Source organism: Rhinoderma darwinii, unplaced genomic scaffold, assembly GCF_050947455.1.
Source record: "Rhinoderma darwinii isolate aRhiDar2 unplaced genomic scaffold, aRhiDar2.hap1 Scaffold_301, whole genome shotgun sequence".
Classification (NCBI taxonomy): domain Eukaryota; kingdom Metazoa; phylum Chordata; class Amphibia; order Anura; family Rhinodermatidae; genus Rhinoderma; species Rhinoderma darwinii.
The window spans coordinates 14,739-31,684 of NW_027463280.1; the positions used below are offsets into that span (position 1 = coordinate 14,739).

At 55.2% G+C, this 16,946-nt stretch overlaps 1 protein-coding gene across 1 annotated transcript; it reads left to right on the forward strand.

Annotated features, from left to right (window-relative positions):
- Positions 1-7,332: 7,332 nt before the first annotated feature.
- PRDX3 (peroxiredoxin 3) lies at positions 7,333-10,972 on the forward strand (the record flags this gene model as incomplete). Its single annotated transcript, XM_075848258.1, has 5 exons — positions 7,333-7,474; positions 7,547-7,682; positions 7,777-7,880; positions 7,996-8,161; positions 10,830-10,972. Coding segments are annotated over 5 exons (599 nt in total), but the record flags the coding sequence as incomplete, so codon positions are not given.
- Between the last annotated feature and the right edge of the window lie 5,974 nt (positions 10,973-16,946).

Here is a 16,946-nt window from a genome sequence, read left to right on the forward strand (position 1 = left end):
CACCACGCGATGTCATTACTTACACCCCCCCCGCACAATCCTCCCGCACCACGCGATGTCATTACTTACACCCCCACGCACAATCCTCCCGCACCACGCAATGTGTCATTACTTACCCCCCCCCCGCACAATCCTCCCGCACCACGCGATGTCATTACTTACACCCCCCCCCCCGCACAATCCTCCCGCACCAGGCGATATCATTACTTACACCCCCCCCCCCGCACAATCCTCCCGCACCACGCGATGTGTCATTACTTACACCCCCCCCCCCCGCACCAGGCGATATCATTACTTACACCCCCCCCCGCACAATCCTCCCGCACCACGCGATGTGTCATTACTTACACCCCCCCCCCGCACAATCCTCCCGCACCACGCGATGTCATTACTTACACCCCCCCCGCACAATCCTCCCGCACCACGCGATGTGTCATTACTTACACCGCCCCCCCCGCACAATCCTCCCGCACCACGCGATGTGTCATTACTTACACCCCCCCCAGCACAATCCTCCCGCACCACGCGATGTCATTACTTACACCCCCCCGCACAATCCTCCCGCACCACGCGATGTCATTACTTACACCCCCCCCCCGCACAATCCTCCCGCACCACGCCATGTGTCATTACTTACACCTCCCCGCACAATCCTCCCGCACCACGCAATGTCATTACTTACCCCCCCCCGCACAATCCTCCCGCACCACGCCATGTGTCATTACTTACACCCCCCCGCACAATCCTCCCGCACCACGCAATGTCATTACTTACCCCCCCCCCCGCACAATCCTCCCGCACCACGCAATGTCATTACTTACCCCCCCCCCGCACAATCCTCCCGCACCACGCGATGTCATTACTTACCCCCCCCCCCCGCACAATCCTCCCGCACCACGCGATGTGTCATTACTTACACCCCCCCCGCACAATCCTCCCGCACCACGCGATGTCATTACTTACACCCCCCGCACAATCCTCCCGCACCACGCGATGTGTCATTACTTACACCCCCCCCGCACAATCCTCCCGCACCACGCAATGTCCTTACTTACACCCCCCGCACAATCCTCCCGCACCACGCGATGTGTCATTACTTACACCCCCCCCGCACAATCCTCCCGCACCACGCCATGTCTTTACTTACACACCCCCCCCGCACAATCCTCCCGCACCACGCAATGTCATTACTTACACCCCCCCCGCACAATCCTCCCGCACCACGCGATGTGTCATTACTTACACCCCCCCGCACAATCCTCCCGCACCACGCGATGTCATTACTTACACCCCCCCGCACAATCCTCCCGCACCACGCGATGTGTCATTACTTACACCCCCCCCGCACAATCCTCCCGCACCACGCAATGTCATTACTTACACCCCCCCCGCACAATCCTCCCGCGCCACGCGATGTCATTACTTACACCCCCCCCGCACAATCCTCCCGCACCTCGCGATGTGTCATTACTTACACCCCCCCCCCGCACAATCCTCCCGCACCACGCGATCTGTCATCATTACTTACACCCCCCCCGCACAATCCTCCCGCACCACGCGATGTCATTACTTACACCCCCCCCCGCACAATCCTCCCGCACCACGCGATTTCATTACTTACACCCCCCCCCCGCACAATCCTCCCGCACCACGCGATGTCATTACTTACACCCCCCCGCACAATCCTCCCGCACCACGCAATGTCATTACTTACACCCCCCCGCACAATCCTCCCGCACCACGCGATGTCATTACTTACACCCCCCCCCCGCACAATCCTCCCGCACCACGCGATGTGTCATGACTTACACCCCCCCCCCGCACAATCCTCCCGCACCACGCGATGTCATTACTTACACCTTCCCCCGCACAATCCTCCCGCACCACGCGATGTGTCATTACTTACACCTTCCCCCGCACAATCCTCCCGCACCACGCGACGTGTCATTACTTACACCCCCCCCCCCCGCACAATCCTCCCGCACCACGTGATGTGTCATTACTTACCCCCCCCCCGCACAATCCTCCCGCACCACGCGATGTCATTACTTACACCCCCCCCCGCACAATCCTCCCGCACCACGCGATGTCATCACTTACACCCCCCCCGCACAAGCCTCCCGCACCACGCGATGTGTCATTACTTACACCCCCCCGCACAATCCTCCCGCACCACGCGATGTCATCACTTACACCCCCCCCCCCCGCACAAGCCTCCCGCACCACGCGATGTCATCACTTACACCCCCCCCGCACAATCCTCCCGCACCACGCGATGTGTCATTACTTACACCCCCCCCCGCACAATCCTCCCGCACCACGCGATGTCATTACTTACACCCCCCCCCCGCACAATCCTCCTACACCACGCGATGTGTCATTACTTACACCCCCCCGCACAATCCTCCCGCACCACGCGATGTCATTACTTACACCCCCCCCCCCGCACAATCCTCCCGCACCACGCGATGTGTCATTACTTACACCCCCGCACAATCCTCCTGCACCACGCGATGTGTCATTACTTACACCCCCCCGCACAATCCTCCCGCACCACGCGATGTCATTACTTACACCCCCCCCCGCACAATCCTCCCGCACCACGCGATGTGTCATTACTTACACCCCCGCACAATCCTCCCGCACCACGCGATGTCATTACTTACACCCCCCCCCGCACAATCCTCCCGCACCACGCGATGTCATTACTTACACCCCCCCCCGCACAATCCTCCCGCACCACGCGATATGTCATTACTTACACCCCCCCCGCACAATCCTCCCGCACCACGCGATGTCATTACTTACACCCCCCCCGCACGATCCTCCCGCACCACGCGATGTCATTACTTACACCCCCACGCACAATCCTCCCGCACCACGTGATGTCATTACTTACACCCCCCCCGCACAATCCTCCCGCACCACGCGATGTCATTACTTACACCCCCCCCCCCGCACAATCCTCCCGCACCACGCGATGTGTCATTACTTACCCCCCCCGCACAATCCTCCCGCACCACGCGATGTGTCATTACTTACACCCCCCCCCCCGCACAATCCTCCCGCACCACGCGATGTCATTACTTACACCCCCCCCCACACAATCCTCCCGCACCACGCGATGTCATTACTTACACCCCCCCCCCGCACAATCCTCCCGCACCACGCGATGTCATTACTTACACCCTCCCCGCACAATCCTCCCGCACCACGCGATGTGTCATTACTTACCCCCCCCCCCCCGCACAATCCTCCCGCACCACGCGATGTGTCATTACTTACACCCCCCCCTGCACAATCCTCCCGCACAACGCGATGTGTCATTACTTACACCCCCCCCCCCCGCACAATCCTCCCGCACCACGCGATCTCATTACTTACACCCCCCGCACAATCCTCCCGCACCACGCGATGTCATTACTTACACCCCCCCCCCCCGCACAATCCTCCCGCACCACGCGATGTCATTACTTACACCCCCCCCGCACAATCCTCCCGCACCACGCGATGTCATTAGTTACACCCCCCCGCACAATTCTCCCGCACCACGCGATGTGTCATTACTTACACCCCCCCCGCACAATCCTCCCGCACCACGCGATGTGTCATTACTTACACCCCCCCCCGCACAATCCTCCCGCACCACGCGATGTCATTACTTACACCCCCCCGCACAATCCTCCCGCACCACGCGATGTGTCATTACTTACACCCCCCCGCACAATCCTCCCGCACCACGCGATGTGTCATTACTTACACCCCCCGCACAATCCTCCCGCACCACGCGATGTGTCATTACTTACACCCCCCCCGCACAATCCTCCCGCACCACGCGATGTGTCATTACTTACACCCCCCCGCACAATCCTCCCGCACCACGCGATGTCATCACTTACACCCCCCGCACAATCCTCCCGCACCACGCGATGTGTCATTACCTACACCCCCCCCCCCCGCACAATCCTCCCGCACCACGCGATGTCATCACTTACACCCCCCCCCCCCGCACAATCCTCCCGCACCACGCGATGTCATTACTTACACCCCCCCCGCACAATCCTCCCGCACCACGCGACGTGTCATTACTTACACCCCCCCCGCACATTCCTCCCGCACCACGCGATGTGTCATTACTTACACCCCCCCCCGCACAATCCTCCCGCACCACGCGATGTGTCATTACTTACACCCCCCGCACAATCCTCCCGCACCACGCCATGTGTCATTACTTACACCCCCCGCACAATCCTCCCGCACCACGCGATGTCATTACTTACACCCCACCCCACCCCCTCCCGCACAATCCTCCCGCACCGCGCAATGTCATTACTTACACCCCCCCCGCACATTCCTCCCGAACCACGCGATGTCATTACTTACACCCCCCCCGCACATTCCTCCCGAACCACGCGATGTCATTACTTACACCCCCCCCCCCCGCACAATCCTCCCGCACCACGCGATGTCATTACTTACACCCCCCCCCCCCCCCCGCACAATCCTCCCGCACCACGCGATGTGTCATTACTTACACCCCCCCCCCGCACAATCCTCCCGCACCACGCGATGTGCCATTACTTACACACCCCCCCCGCACAATCCTCCCTCACCACGCGATGTCATTCCTTACCCCCCCCCGCACAATCCTCCCGCACCACGCGACGTGTCATTACTTACACCCCCCCCGCACAATCCTCCCGCACCACGCGATGTGTCATTACTTACACCCCCCCCCGCACAATCCTCCCGCACCACGCGATGTCATTACTTACACCCCCCCCCGCACAATCCTCCCGCACCACGCGATGTCATTCCTTACCGCCCCTGCACAATCCTCCCGCACCACGCGATGTCATTACTTACACCCCCCGCACAATCCTCCCGCACCACGCGATGTCATTACTTACCCCCCCGCACAATCCTCCCGCACAGCGCGATGTCATTACTTACACCCCCCCCCGCACAATCCTCCCGCACCACGCGACGTGTCATTACTTACACCCCCCCCCCGCACAATCCTCCCGCACCACGCGATGTCATTACTTACCCCCCCGCACAATCCTCCCGCACAGCGCGATGTCATTACTTACACCCCCCCCACACAATCCTCCCGCACCACGCGATGTGTCATTACTTACACCTTCCTCCGCACAATCCTCCCGCACCACGCGATGTCATTACTTACACCCCCCCCGCACAATCCTCCCGCACCACGCGATGTCATTACTTACACTCCCCCCGCACAATCCTCCTGCACCACGCGATGTCATTACTTACCCCCCCCCCCGCACAATCCTCCCGCACCACGCGATGTCATTACTTACACCCCCCCCCGCACAATCCTCCCGCACCACGCGATGTGTCATTACTTACACCCCCCCGCACAATCCTCCCGCACCACGCGATGTCATTAGTTACACCCCCCCCCCCGCACAATCCCCCCGCACCACGCGATGTCATTACTTACACCCCCCCGCACAATCCTCCCGCACCACGCGATGTCATTAGTTACACCCCCCCCCGCACAATCCTCCCGCACCACGCGATGTCATTACTTACACCCCCCCCGCACAATCCCCCCGCACCACGCGATGTGCCATTACTTACACCCCCCCCCCGCACAATCCTCCCGCACCACGCGATGTCATTACTTACACCCCCCCCGCACAATCCTCCCGCACCACGCGATGTGTCATTACTTACACCCCCCCGCACAATCCTCCCGCACCACGCGATGTGTCATTACTTACACCCCCCCGCACAATCCTCCCACACCACGCGATGTGTCATTACTTACACCCCCCCGCACAATCCTCCCGCACCACGCGATGTCATTACTTACACCCCCCCGCACAATCCTCCCGCACCACGCGATGTGTCATTACTTACACCCCCCCCCCGCACAATCCTCCCGCACCACGCGATGTGTCATTACTTACACCCCCCCCCCGCACAATCCTCCCGCACCACGCGATGTGTCATTACTTACACCCCCCCCCCCCCGCACAATCCTCCCGCACCACGCGATGTGTCATTACTTACACCCCCCCCCCCCCGCACAATCCTCCCGCACCACGCGATGTCATTACTTACCCCCCCCCCCCGCACAATCCTCCCGCACCACGCGATGTCATTACTTACACCCCCCCCGCACAATCCTCCCGCACCTCGCGATGTGTCATTACTTACACCCCCCCCGCACAATCCTCCCGCACCACGCGATGTGCCATTACTTACACCCCACCCCCCCCCCCCCGCACAATCCTCCCGCACCACGCGATGTGTCATTACTTACACCCCCCCGCACAATCCTCCCGCACCACGCGATGTGTCATTACTTACACCCCCCCCCCCCGCACAATCCTCCCGCACCACGCGATGTCATTACTTACACCTCCCCCCCCGCACAATCCTCCCGCACCACGCGATGTGTCATTACTTACACCCCCCCGCACAATCCTCCCGCACCACGCGATGTGTCATTACTTACACCCCACCGCACAATCCTCCCGCACCACGCGATGTCATTACTTACACCCCCCCGCACAATCCTCCCGCACCACGCGATGTGTCATTACTTACACCCCCCCCCCGCACAATCCTCCCGCACCTCGCGATGTCATTACTTACACCGCCCCCCCCCCCCCGCACAATCCTCCCGCACCTCGCGATGTGTCATTACTTACACCCCCCGCACAATCCTCCCGCACCACGCGATGTGTCATTACTTACACCCCCCCCCCGCACAATCCTCCCGCACCACGCGATGTCATTACTTACACCCCCCCCGCACAATCCTCCCGCACCACGCGATGTGTCATTACTTACACCCCCCCCCCCGCACAATCCTCCCGCACCTCGCGATGTCATTACTTACACCCCCCCCCCCGCACAATCCTCCCGCACCTCGCGATGTCATTAGTCACACACCCCCCCCCCCCCCCCATGACATTTCCAGCGCCGCGCTCCCATCTGTGACATCATCTTCAGATATTAGCGACACCTGATACTTCCTCCATCTGCAGATCTGACGGCTCGGTCATTTCAATGTTGGAGAGTCTTTGAGATCTCTGCAGCGGGTGACCCCCGGGACGTGCAGGAGTTGAGCGCAGAACATCCGGTTTGCGTTGCCGTCACATTTTCCGCGCTGTGATTCAGAAGATTTCAAGCTTTGGGTGCCGGGGGCATCGTTGGTTTTTAATTTTTGTACTTGCCTCAAAAACCTAATGAAGGGTCATTACATCTGGCCGGCTCCCGCTGTTATCCGCAGCGTCTCCGCTCACGTGGCGGCCTCCCACACGCTATCTTACCATTTTTTATTTCTTTAAGGTTTGGCGCGTTTCCTTCCAGCCGTCACTCAGAATGCGCCGCACTTTAAAGGGACGGCCGTAGTGAATGGGGAGTTCAAGGAGCTGAGCCTCGATGACTTCAAGGGCAAATACCTGGTGCTCTTCTTTTACCCCTTAGACTTGTGAGTAGTCCGTGAGGAAATGGCGAGTGTTTGCGGCGCCCTCTGCCCTGTGTCACCGTTTCTCTGTTTCAGCACCTTCGTCTGTCCCACCGAGATTGTGGCTTTCAGTGACAAGGCCAATGAGTTTCATGACGTGAACTGTGAGGTGGTCGCAGTCTCCGTGGACTCTCATTTCTGCCACTTGGCCTGGACCAACACCCCCCGCAAGGTGAGGGCCCTGAACTCCACCAATGAGGAGGCAGCACGTCGCTGATTGGAGGTACCGCGGGGCCTGAGCCTCACCCCTTTCTTCTGTGTTGTAGACCGGAGGTTTGGGACACATGAATATTGCGCTGTTGTCCGACTTAACCAAACAGATTTCTCGGGACTATGGTGTCCTCCTGGAAACCCCGGGGATCGCTCTCAGGTAATGATCATCGCAGCCTGTCCATTGCAGGCCATCTAGTCCTATATCCTCCCCCCACCCACTTTACTGCAGTCCCTTCTTTCTACACTTGTATGATGCCCAGTCTCTCTTCCAGGGGACTCTTTATAATCGATCCTAGTGGAATTGTGCGGCACATGAGTGTGAATGACCTTCCTGTGGGGCGGAGCGTGGAGGAGACCCTGCGACTTGTCAAGGCCTTCCAGTACGTTGAGACGCATGGGGAGGTCTGTCCTGCCAACTGGACCCCTCACACCCCCACGGTACGTCTCCTCAGTAACCTACATCAGTGGGGTTCAGGCTCTTACCTCCACCTTCTCCTGAAATGAGGACCCCCCTATTATCCCGTATAAAGACCAAAGTTCTGCATCTTTCTAATAGACTGTGTTTGTGCCTCTTATCTGCACTTACTGGCAGCGAGGGGGAACATTCATTGTCTACAGCTGAACCTGTCCTGGCTTAGAGCGACATGTCCATTCTGGTGACGTCTCCGAATAGGCTGTCATGTTTGTACTTGAGGAATAACACAATATCTGTCCATTGTATTATTATATATGCCATTTTTCACCAGTTTTATCCTCTATGTTCTATAATTGTTAGTTTTTCCTGAGCTCGGCTCCAGAGTTTGCGGAGACTAGCTGCTATGATGTCTGTCATACACTGCACGCACAGAAAAGAGAAGATCCTACATCCCCTATCACTGTATCACACCCTCAGCAGCAGCATGGAGGATATTATACAGCAGTACTGAGCAGTGTAGCTGTGAATCCAGCACGGGGGTGAGATATAACACATACTAGAAGCAGCAGCATGGAGGATATTATACTGCAGTACTGAGCAGTGTAGCTGTGAATCCAGCATGGGGGGTGAGATATAACACATACTAGAAGCAGCAGCATGGAGGATATTATACTGCAGTACTGAGCAGTGTAGCTGTGAATCCAGCACGGGGGTGAGATATAACACATAATAGAAGCAGCAGCATGGAGGATATTATACAGCAGTACTGTGCAGTGTAGCTGTGAATCCAGCACGGGGGTGAGATATAACACATACTAGAAGCAGCAGCATGGAGGATATTATACAGCAGTACTGAGCAGTGTAGCTGTGAATCCAGCACGGGGGTGAGATATAACACATACTAGAAGCAGCAGCATGGAGGATATTATACAGCAGTAAGGAGCAGTGTAGCTGTGAATCCAGCACGGGGGTGAGATAGAACACATACTAGAAGCAGCAGCATGGAGGATATTATACAGCAGTACTGAGCAGTGTAGCTGTGAATCCAGCACGGGGGTGAGATATAACACATACTAGAAGCAGCAGCATGGAGGATTTTATACTGCAGTACTGAGCAGTGTAGCTGTGAATCCAGCACGGGGGTGAGATATAACACATACTAGAGCAGTATGGAGGACATTAAGGTGAATATGCGGTGTAAAAACACAGCGAATCCGCCCTGTGCACCACCGGAAATTCCAGCCGTTTTTCCCACATAAATGTCTGCTGCGGAAAACTGCACCTAAAAAAAGATTCATACTTACGTAGCCATGGCGACGCGCCGCTCCACCGTCCTGCAGCCCGGCCTCCTGGGATGACGTTTCCTGGGATTGGCTGCAGTGGTCACATAGGATGAAACGCCATCCCAGAAGGCCGGCCTGGAAGGAGAAACACAGAATTTTGGGTAAGTATAAGATTTTTTTTCAGAGTTGCGTTTTTTGCGGCGGAATCGCTGCTTTTCTGACGCAAAAAAAGCAACATCTTCTATTCGTTGCGGGTTTTACCTCCACATTGAATTTAATGGGGAAAACCTGCAACAAATAAGCAGCGATTCCGCAAATACAATTGACATCCTGCGGAATGAAAACACGCACCGCATGTCAACTTTTTAAAGGTTTTTTCCACTCATTTACGCAGCGTGTGGATGAGATTAGATGAAATCACATCCATTCTGCTGATACCGTGTGAACTGACCCTAACGCTTACTAGAAGCTGCAGCATCGTTTGTGTCTCTGTCTCTCTAGCTGTTTCCTCCTCTCTATGTAGACTTCTATGGGCAGCATGTCACCTGATCCTTCAGTGAGCGGAGTCTAGTTTCTAGCCGTAAATTCAGAGTTGGTGAACGGTGGAGAGGGGGAGAAGTGCTGGGTGAGTGGAGGAGGGGGCGTTGGACCGCTAATGATATAGCGTATAGTTTAGCTGCAGTTACATGGAGCAATCATCTGCACTATATGTGCTTGTTAGTGGGATTGTTTGTCCCCGTACGTTTTGTATGTTGTCGGCAGCACACGGCTGCGTACACGGGGAGACAAAAGATCCGTGTTTACTCATTGGTCAGCTGATTGCTGGGCATGTTTACATGGGGCAATGATCGCCTACGAGCATTTAAAAAGTGCGCTCCTTCGCGCGATCTTTAGCCTATGTAAAAGGGACTTTAGTCCTGATGCACAGCTGAGGGCTTGTTGCAGTGTATCGGTGCAGACCGTTCTCTATGAGCTGAACACCGCAGCATCACAAATCCCTTTCCTGTCTTGGGCTCCAGGCTAAGGCCACGTTCAGACCTTTATAGAACATATGGCTTCGATTTTCAACACTTCATTCACACGTGGTGCCAAAAAAAATCTGGATTTGTGGCGATGTTCTAACCGACCCTGAGTTATTGCAACAAACCCTCAGCTGCCTAAAAATGTATCTACACTAGAGAAAAGAAAAAAGTGGAGCAATTGCGTATAGCAACCAATCAGATTGCTGATTTTGTTTTTACGGGGCCTCCAAATAATAAAAGGTAGAATCTGATTGGTTATTATGGGCACTTTGTTTATATTCCATTTTCACTGACAGGAAGCAGAGGATAGTGACCAGTAGTAAATCCACTGTACAGGGATGAAGCTGCTGGAGATCTGTCTGATGTTCCCTCCTTCTCTGTTCCAGATTAAGCCCAGTCCAGAAGGATCCAGAGAATACTTTGAGAAAGTGAACTGAGGAGCCCCCCGACTGAGGAGCCCCCGACTGAGGAGCCCCCCGACTGCGGAGCCTTTCTGAATGCTAATCATTAAAGCTGCTCTGTCTTGTGACTTGTGCTGTGGAGTTTGTACTTCTACCTATAACTACCAATGTAATTGTCCTCACTGCCCCCATAAAAATAGGCTGGATCAGAACAGTAAGAAAAACCTTTACCTTGGACAGGTCATGCTATGTGCACTGCCTGCCCCTCCGCCATGCTTTAGACTGCAGCTGTGCTCCATTAAGACCCATCTATGACATTTGACTCCAGCTTACGTTTAGCGTATACGTCGGGAGACTTCCTGCCATATATACATATCCATAGGGTTTCGTCCTTTCGGCCTCCTCTGGGCTGGTAGTTCTCGGTATATTTTTTTTGAAGGATAGAATAGCGTAGTTGACTACATTGTCCCACCGTGCTGAAAACCTCTTATACCACACAGTATACGTTTTTCCTAACATCGCGCCTTATGTCTGAGGGATGACTCTGTGGTAAGAGTCACAGGCTGCCGTTAAACGTATGCGTATCTGGAAGTCATTGCTGTAGCTTCCCAAGTCAGCAGAACCTGCCCACACACAGCGGCCCTATCCCCCATGACCACAAGACCTTTACAGCAGGAGTCACCCTCGAGTGACGCAGAGATAGTAGCCTTCCATGCAGGAGGTATAGGGCCATCGGGCAAGTGGTGTCTGGAGTCTTCCAATGCGCCGACCGGGGACTCCGGCATTGTAACGCTCCTGACACCGCTGTCTGTATATGCTTCTCCGGGGACTCCGGCATTGTAACGCTCCTGACACCACTGCCTGAATATGCTTCTCCGGGGACTCCGGCATTGTAACGCTCCTGACACCGCTGTCTGTATATGCTCCTCCGGGGGCTCCGGCATTGTAACGCTCCTGACACCGCAGTCTGTATATGCTTCTCCGGGGACTCCGGCATTGTAACGCTCCTGACACCGCTGTCTGTATATGCTCCTCCGGGGACTCCGGCAATGTAACGCTCCTGACACCACTGCCTGAATATGCTTCTCCGGGGACTCCGGCATTGTAACGCTCCTGACACCGCTGCCTGAATATGCTTCTCCGGGGACTCCGGCATTGTAACGGTCCTGACACCGCTGTGTGTATATGCTTCTCCGGGGACTCCGGCATTGTAACGCTCCTGACACCGCTGCCTGAATATGCTTCTCCGGGAACTCCGGCATTGTAACGCTCTTGACACCGCTGTCTGTATATGCTTCTCCGGGGACTCCGGCATTGTAACGCTCCTGACACCGCTGTCTGTATATGCTTCTCCGGGGACTCCGGCATTGTAACGCTCCTGACACCGCTGTCTGTATATGCTCCTCCGGGGACTCTGGCATTGTAACGCTCCTGACACCACTGCCTGAATATGCTTCTCCAGGGACTCCGGCATTGTAACGCTCCTGACACCACTGTCTGAATATGCTTCTCCGGGGACTCCGGCATTGTAACGCTCCTGACACCGCGGTCTGTATATGCTTCTCCGGGGACTCCGGCATTGTAACGCTCCTGACACCACTGCCTGAATATGCTTCTCCGGGGACTCCGGCATTGTAACGCTCCTGACACCGCTGCCTGAATATGCTTCTCCGGGGACTCCGGCATTGTAACGCTCCTGACACCGCTGTGTGTATATGCTTCTCCGGGGACTCCGGCATTGTAACGCTCCTGACACCGCTGCCTGAATATGCTTCTCCGGGGACTCCGGCATTGTAACGCTCCTGACACCGCTGTCTGTATATGCTTCTCCGGGGACTCCGGCATTGTAACGCTCCTGACACCGCTGTCTGTATATGCTCCTCCGGGGACTCTGGCATTGTAACGCTCCTGACACCACTGCCTGAATATGCTTCTCCGGGGACTCCGGCATTGTAACGCTCCTGACACCACTGCCTGAATATGCTTCTCCGGGGACTCCGGCATTGTAACGCTCCTGACACCGCGGTCTGTATATGCTTCTCCGGGGACTCCGGCATTGTAACGCTCCTGACACCGCTGTCTGTATATGCTTCTCCGGGGACTCCGGCATTGTAACGCTCCTGACACCGCTGTCTGTATATGCTCCTCCGGGGACTCCGGCATTGTAACGCTCCTGACACCGCTGCCTGTATATGCTTCTCCGGGGACTCCGGCATTGTAACGCTCCTGACACCGCTGCCTGTATATGCTTCTCCGGGGACTCCGGCATTGTAACGCTCCTGACACTGCTGTCTGTGTATTCTCCTCCGGGGACTCTGGCAATGTAACGCTCCTGACACCGCTGTCTGTATGTGCTTCTCCGGGGACTCCGGCATTGTAACGCTCCTGACACCGCTGTGTGTATATGCCTCTCCGGGGACTCTGGCATTGTAACGCTCCTGACACCGCTGTCTGTATATGCTTCTCCTGGGACTCTGGCATTGTAACGCTCCTGACGCCGCTGTCTGTATATGCTTCTCCGGGGACTCCGGCACTGTAACGCTCCTGACGCCGCTGTCTGTATATGCTTCTCCGGGGACTCCGGCATTGTAACGCTCCTGACACCGCTGTGTGTGTGTATATGCTTCTCCGAGGACTCGGGCATTGTAACGCTCCTGACACCGCTGTCTGTATATGCTTCTCCGGGGACTCCGGCATTGTAACGCTCCTGACACCGCTGTCTGTATATGCTCCTCCGGGGACTCCGGCATTGTAACGCTCCTGACACCGCGGTCTGTATATGCTTCTCCGGGGACTCCGGCATTGTAACGCTCCTGACACCGCTGTCTGTATATGCTCCTCCGAGGACTCGGGCATTGTAACGCTCCTGACACCGCGGTCTGTATATGCTTCTCCGGGGACTCCGGCAATGTAACGCTCCTGACACCGCTGGCTGTATATGCTTCTCCGGGGACTCCGGCAATGTAACGCTCCTGACACCGCTGGCTGTATATGCTTCTCCGGGGACTCCGGCAATGTAACGCTCCTGACACCGCTGGCTGTATATGCTTCTCCGGGGACTCCGGCAATGTAAAGCTCCCGACACCGCGGTCTGTATATGCTTCTCTGGGGACTCCGGCATTGTAACGCTCCTGACACCGCTGTGTGTATATGCCTCTCCGGGGACTCCGGCATTGTAACGCTCCTGACACCGCGGTCTGTATATGCTTCTCCTGGGACTCCGGCATTGTAACGCTCCTGACACCGCTGTCTGTATATGCTCCTCCGGGGACTCCGGCATTGTAACGCTCCTGACACCGCTGTGTGTATATGCTTCTCCGAGGACTCGGGCATTGTAACGCTCCTGACACCGCGGTCTGTGTATGCTTCTCCGGGGACTCCGGCAATGTAACGCTCCTGACACCGCTGTCTGTATATGCTTCTCCGGGGACTCCGGCATTGTAACGCTCCTGACACCGCTGTGTGTGTATATGCTTCTCCGAGGACTCGGGCATTGTAACGCTCCTGACACCGCTGGCTGTATATGCTTCTCCGGGGACTCCGGCAATGTAACGCTCCTGACACCGCTGTCTGTATATGCTTCTCCGGGGACTCCGGCATTTCATTGTGAAATTGGCTGTGTTGTTTATATGAGGCGTGTTATTACACTGCTAAATAAAAAGGTTGCGTATAAATATGCTTCGTTAAACAGAAGCGGTGGGTCACTTCCCGAGAAGTTTTACCATTAATACTTTCAAATACACGCTCAAAATCTGCTTAAAAAACTCCTGGGTCTGGGCTGAAATAATTAAAACGCCTCTGAACATACGCTGTGTGAACGTTGCCTAAGAGGCCTAAGTTTCATGTATCCATAGGCCGCTATTCACCCGACATTCACCAAGACAGCGGCCGGGCCAATATACGCCGCCATACCTTTTATTTATTATTTCCTATATAGAACAGTGTAGTCAACTGCGCCATTCTATACAGAGGGATATAGTAAATGCATACGTATTAGGGTATGTGCACACACACTAATTACGTCCATAATTGACGGACGTATTTCGGCAGCAAGTCCCGGACCGAACACACTGCAGGGAGGCGGGCCCCTAGCATCATACTTATGTACGATGCTAGGAGTCTCTGCCTCGCTGCAGGACAACTGTCCCGTACTGTAATCATGTTTTCAGTACGGGACAGTTGTCCTGCAGAGAGGCAGGGACTCCTAGCATCGTACATAAGTATGATGCTAGGACCCCGGCTCCCTGCACGGTGTTCGGTCCGGGACTTGCGGCCGAAATACGTCCGTCAATTACGGACGTAATTAGTGTGTGTGCACATACCCTTAAGGTTTCAGACGACTGCCACACACCTACTGAGGGGAGGAGCCCGGAGATCATCAGATGACTGCCACACACCTACTGAGGGGAGGAGCCCGGAGATCATCAGATGACTGCCACACACCTACTGAGGGGAGGAGCCTGGAGATCATCAGATGACTGCCACACACCTACTGAGGGGAGGAGCCCGGAGATTATCAGATGACTGCCACACACCTACTGAGGGGAGGAGCCCGGAGATCATCAGATGACTGCCACACACCTACTGAGGGGAGGAGCCCGGAGATCATCAGTTGACTGCCACATACCTACTGAGGGGAGGAGCCCGGAGATTATCAGATGACTGCCGCACACCTACTGAGGGGAGGAGCCCGGAGATTATCAGATGACTGCCACACACCTACTGAGGGGTGGAGACCGGAGATCATCAGATGACTGCCGCACACCTACTGAGGGGAGGAGCCCGGAGATCATCAGATGACTGCCGCACACCTACTGAGGGGAGGAGCCCGGAGATTATCAGATGACTGCCGCACACCTACTGAAGGGAGGAGCCCGGAGATCATCAGATGACTGCCACACACCTACTGAGGGGAGGAGCCCGGAGATCATCAGATGACTGCCACACACCTACTGAGGGGAGGAGCCCGGAGATTATCAGATGACTGCCACACACCTACTGAGGGGAGGAGCCCGGAGATTATCAGATGACTGCCGCACACCTACTGAGGGGAGGAGACCGGAGATTATCAGATGACTGCCACACACCTACTGAGGGGATGGATGTTCTTTCGGAAGGGTAGCTCTGAAGAACCTAAGGGTATGTGCACACGATGAGAGGCTTTTACGTCTGAAAAGACAGACTGTTTTCAGCAGAAAACAGCTGCGTCGTTTCAGACGTAAATGCCGCTCGTATTATGTGAGGCGTCTGAGACGCTCGTAAATCTTGAGCTGTTCTTCATTGACTTCAATGAAGAACGGCTCAAATTACGTTGCAAAGAAGTGCTCTGCATATAATGTATATAAGTGCCCTGCATATAATGTATATAAGTGCCCTGCACTTCTTTGCCGAGGCAGTCAAGTTACGCGTTGTCGTTTGACAGCTGTGAAACGACGATGCGTAAATGACAGGTCATCTGCACAGTATGTCGGCAAACCCATTCAAATGAATGGGCAGATGTTTGCCGACGTATTGGAGCCGTATTTTCAGACGTAAAACGAGGCATAATACGCGGCATAATTAATACGCCTCGTTTACGCCTGAAAATAGGTCGTGTGAACCCAGCCTAAGACTAGTCAAGTTGTCTATGGTAGTTAGTGGTCAGGGGTCAGCTCTGACAGTCAGGTAGTGGAGTGGTTAATACCTGATGTCACTGACCAGCGGCTCGCCTAATCCCCAGAACAAGACAATGGACACACAATGAGCGTAATCCGATGGAAAGGGTCCCATGGTTGCTGGAAATGGGCCTCTATACACCTATGTAGATATTGCATTAAACACCAGACGTTTGCAGCTAGAATAGTCATTTACCACATTAACAATGTATAGAGTGGATTTCTGATTCATTTCATGTTATCTTCATTGAAAAAAACTGGGCTTTTCTTTCAAAAATAAGGAAATTTCTAAGTGACCCTAAACTTTTGAACGGTAGTGTAAATTAAACGATAATGTAAATGTACCAAAAAGTGGCACCAACATAAAGTAAAACTCGTCCCGCAAAAAACAAAGCCTCATACAGCTACGTGGCACAAAAAATATAAAAAAGTTATGAGCGCCGGGATG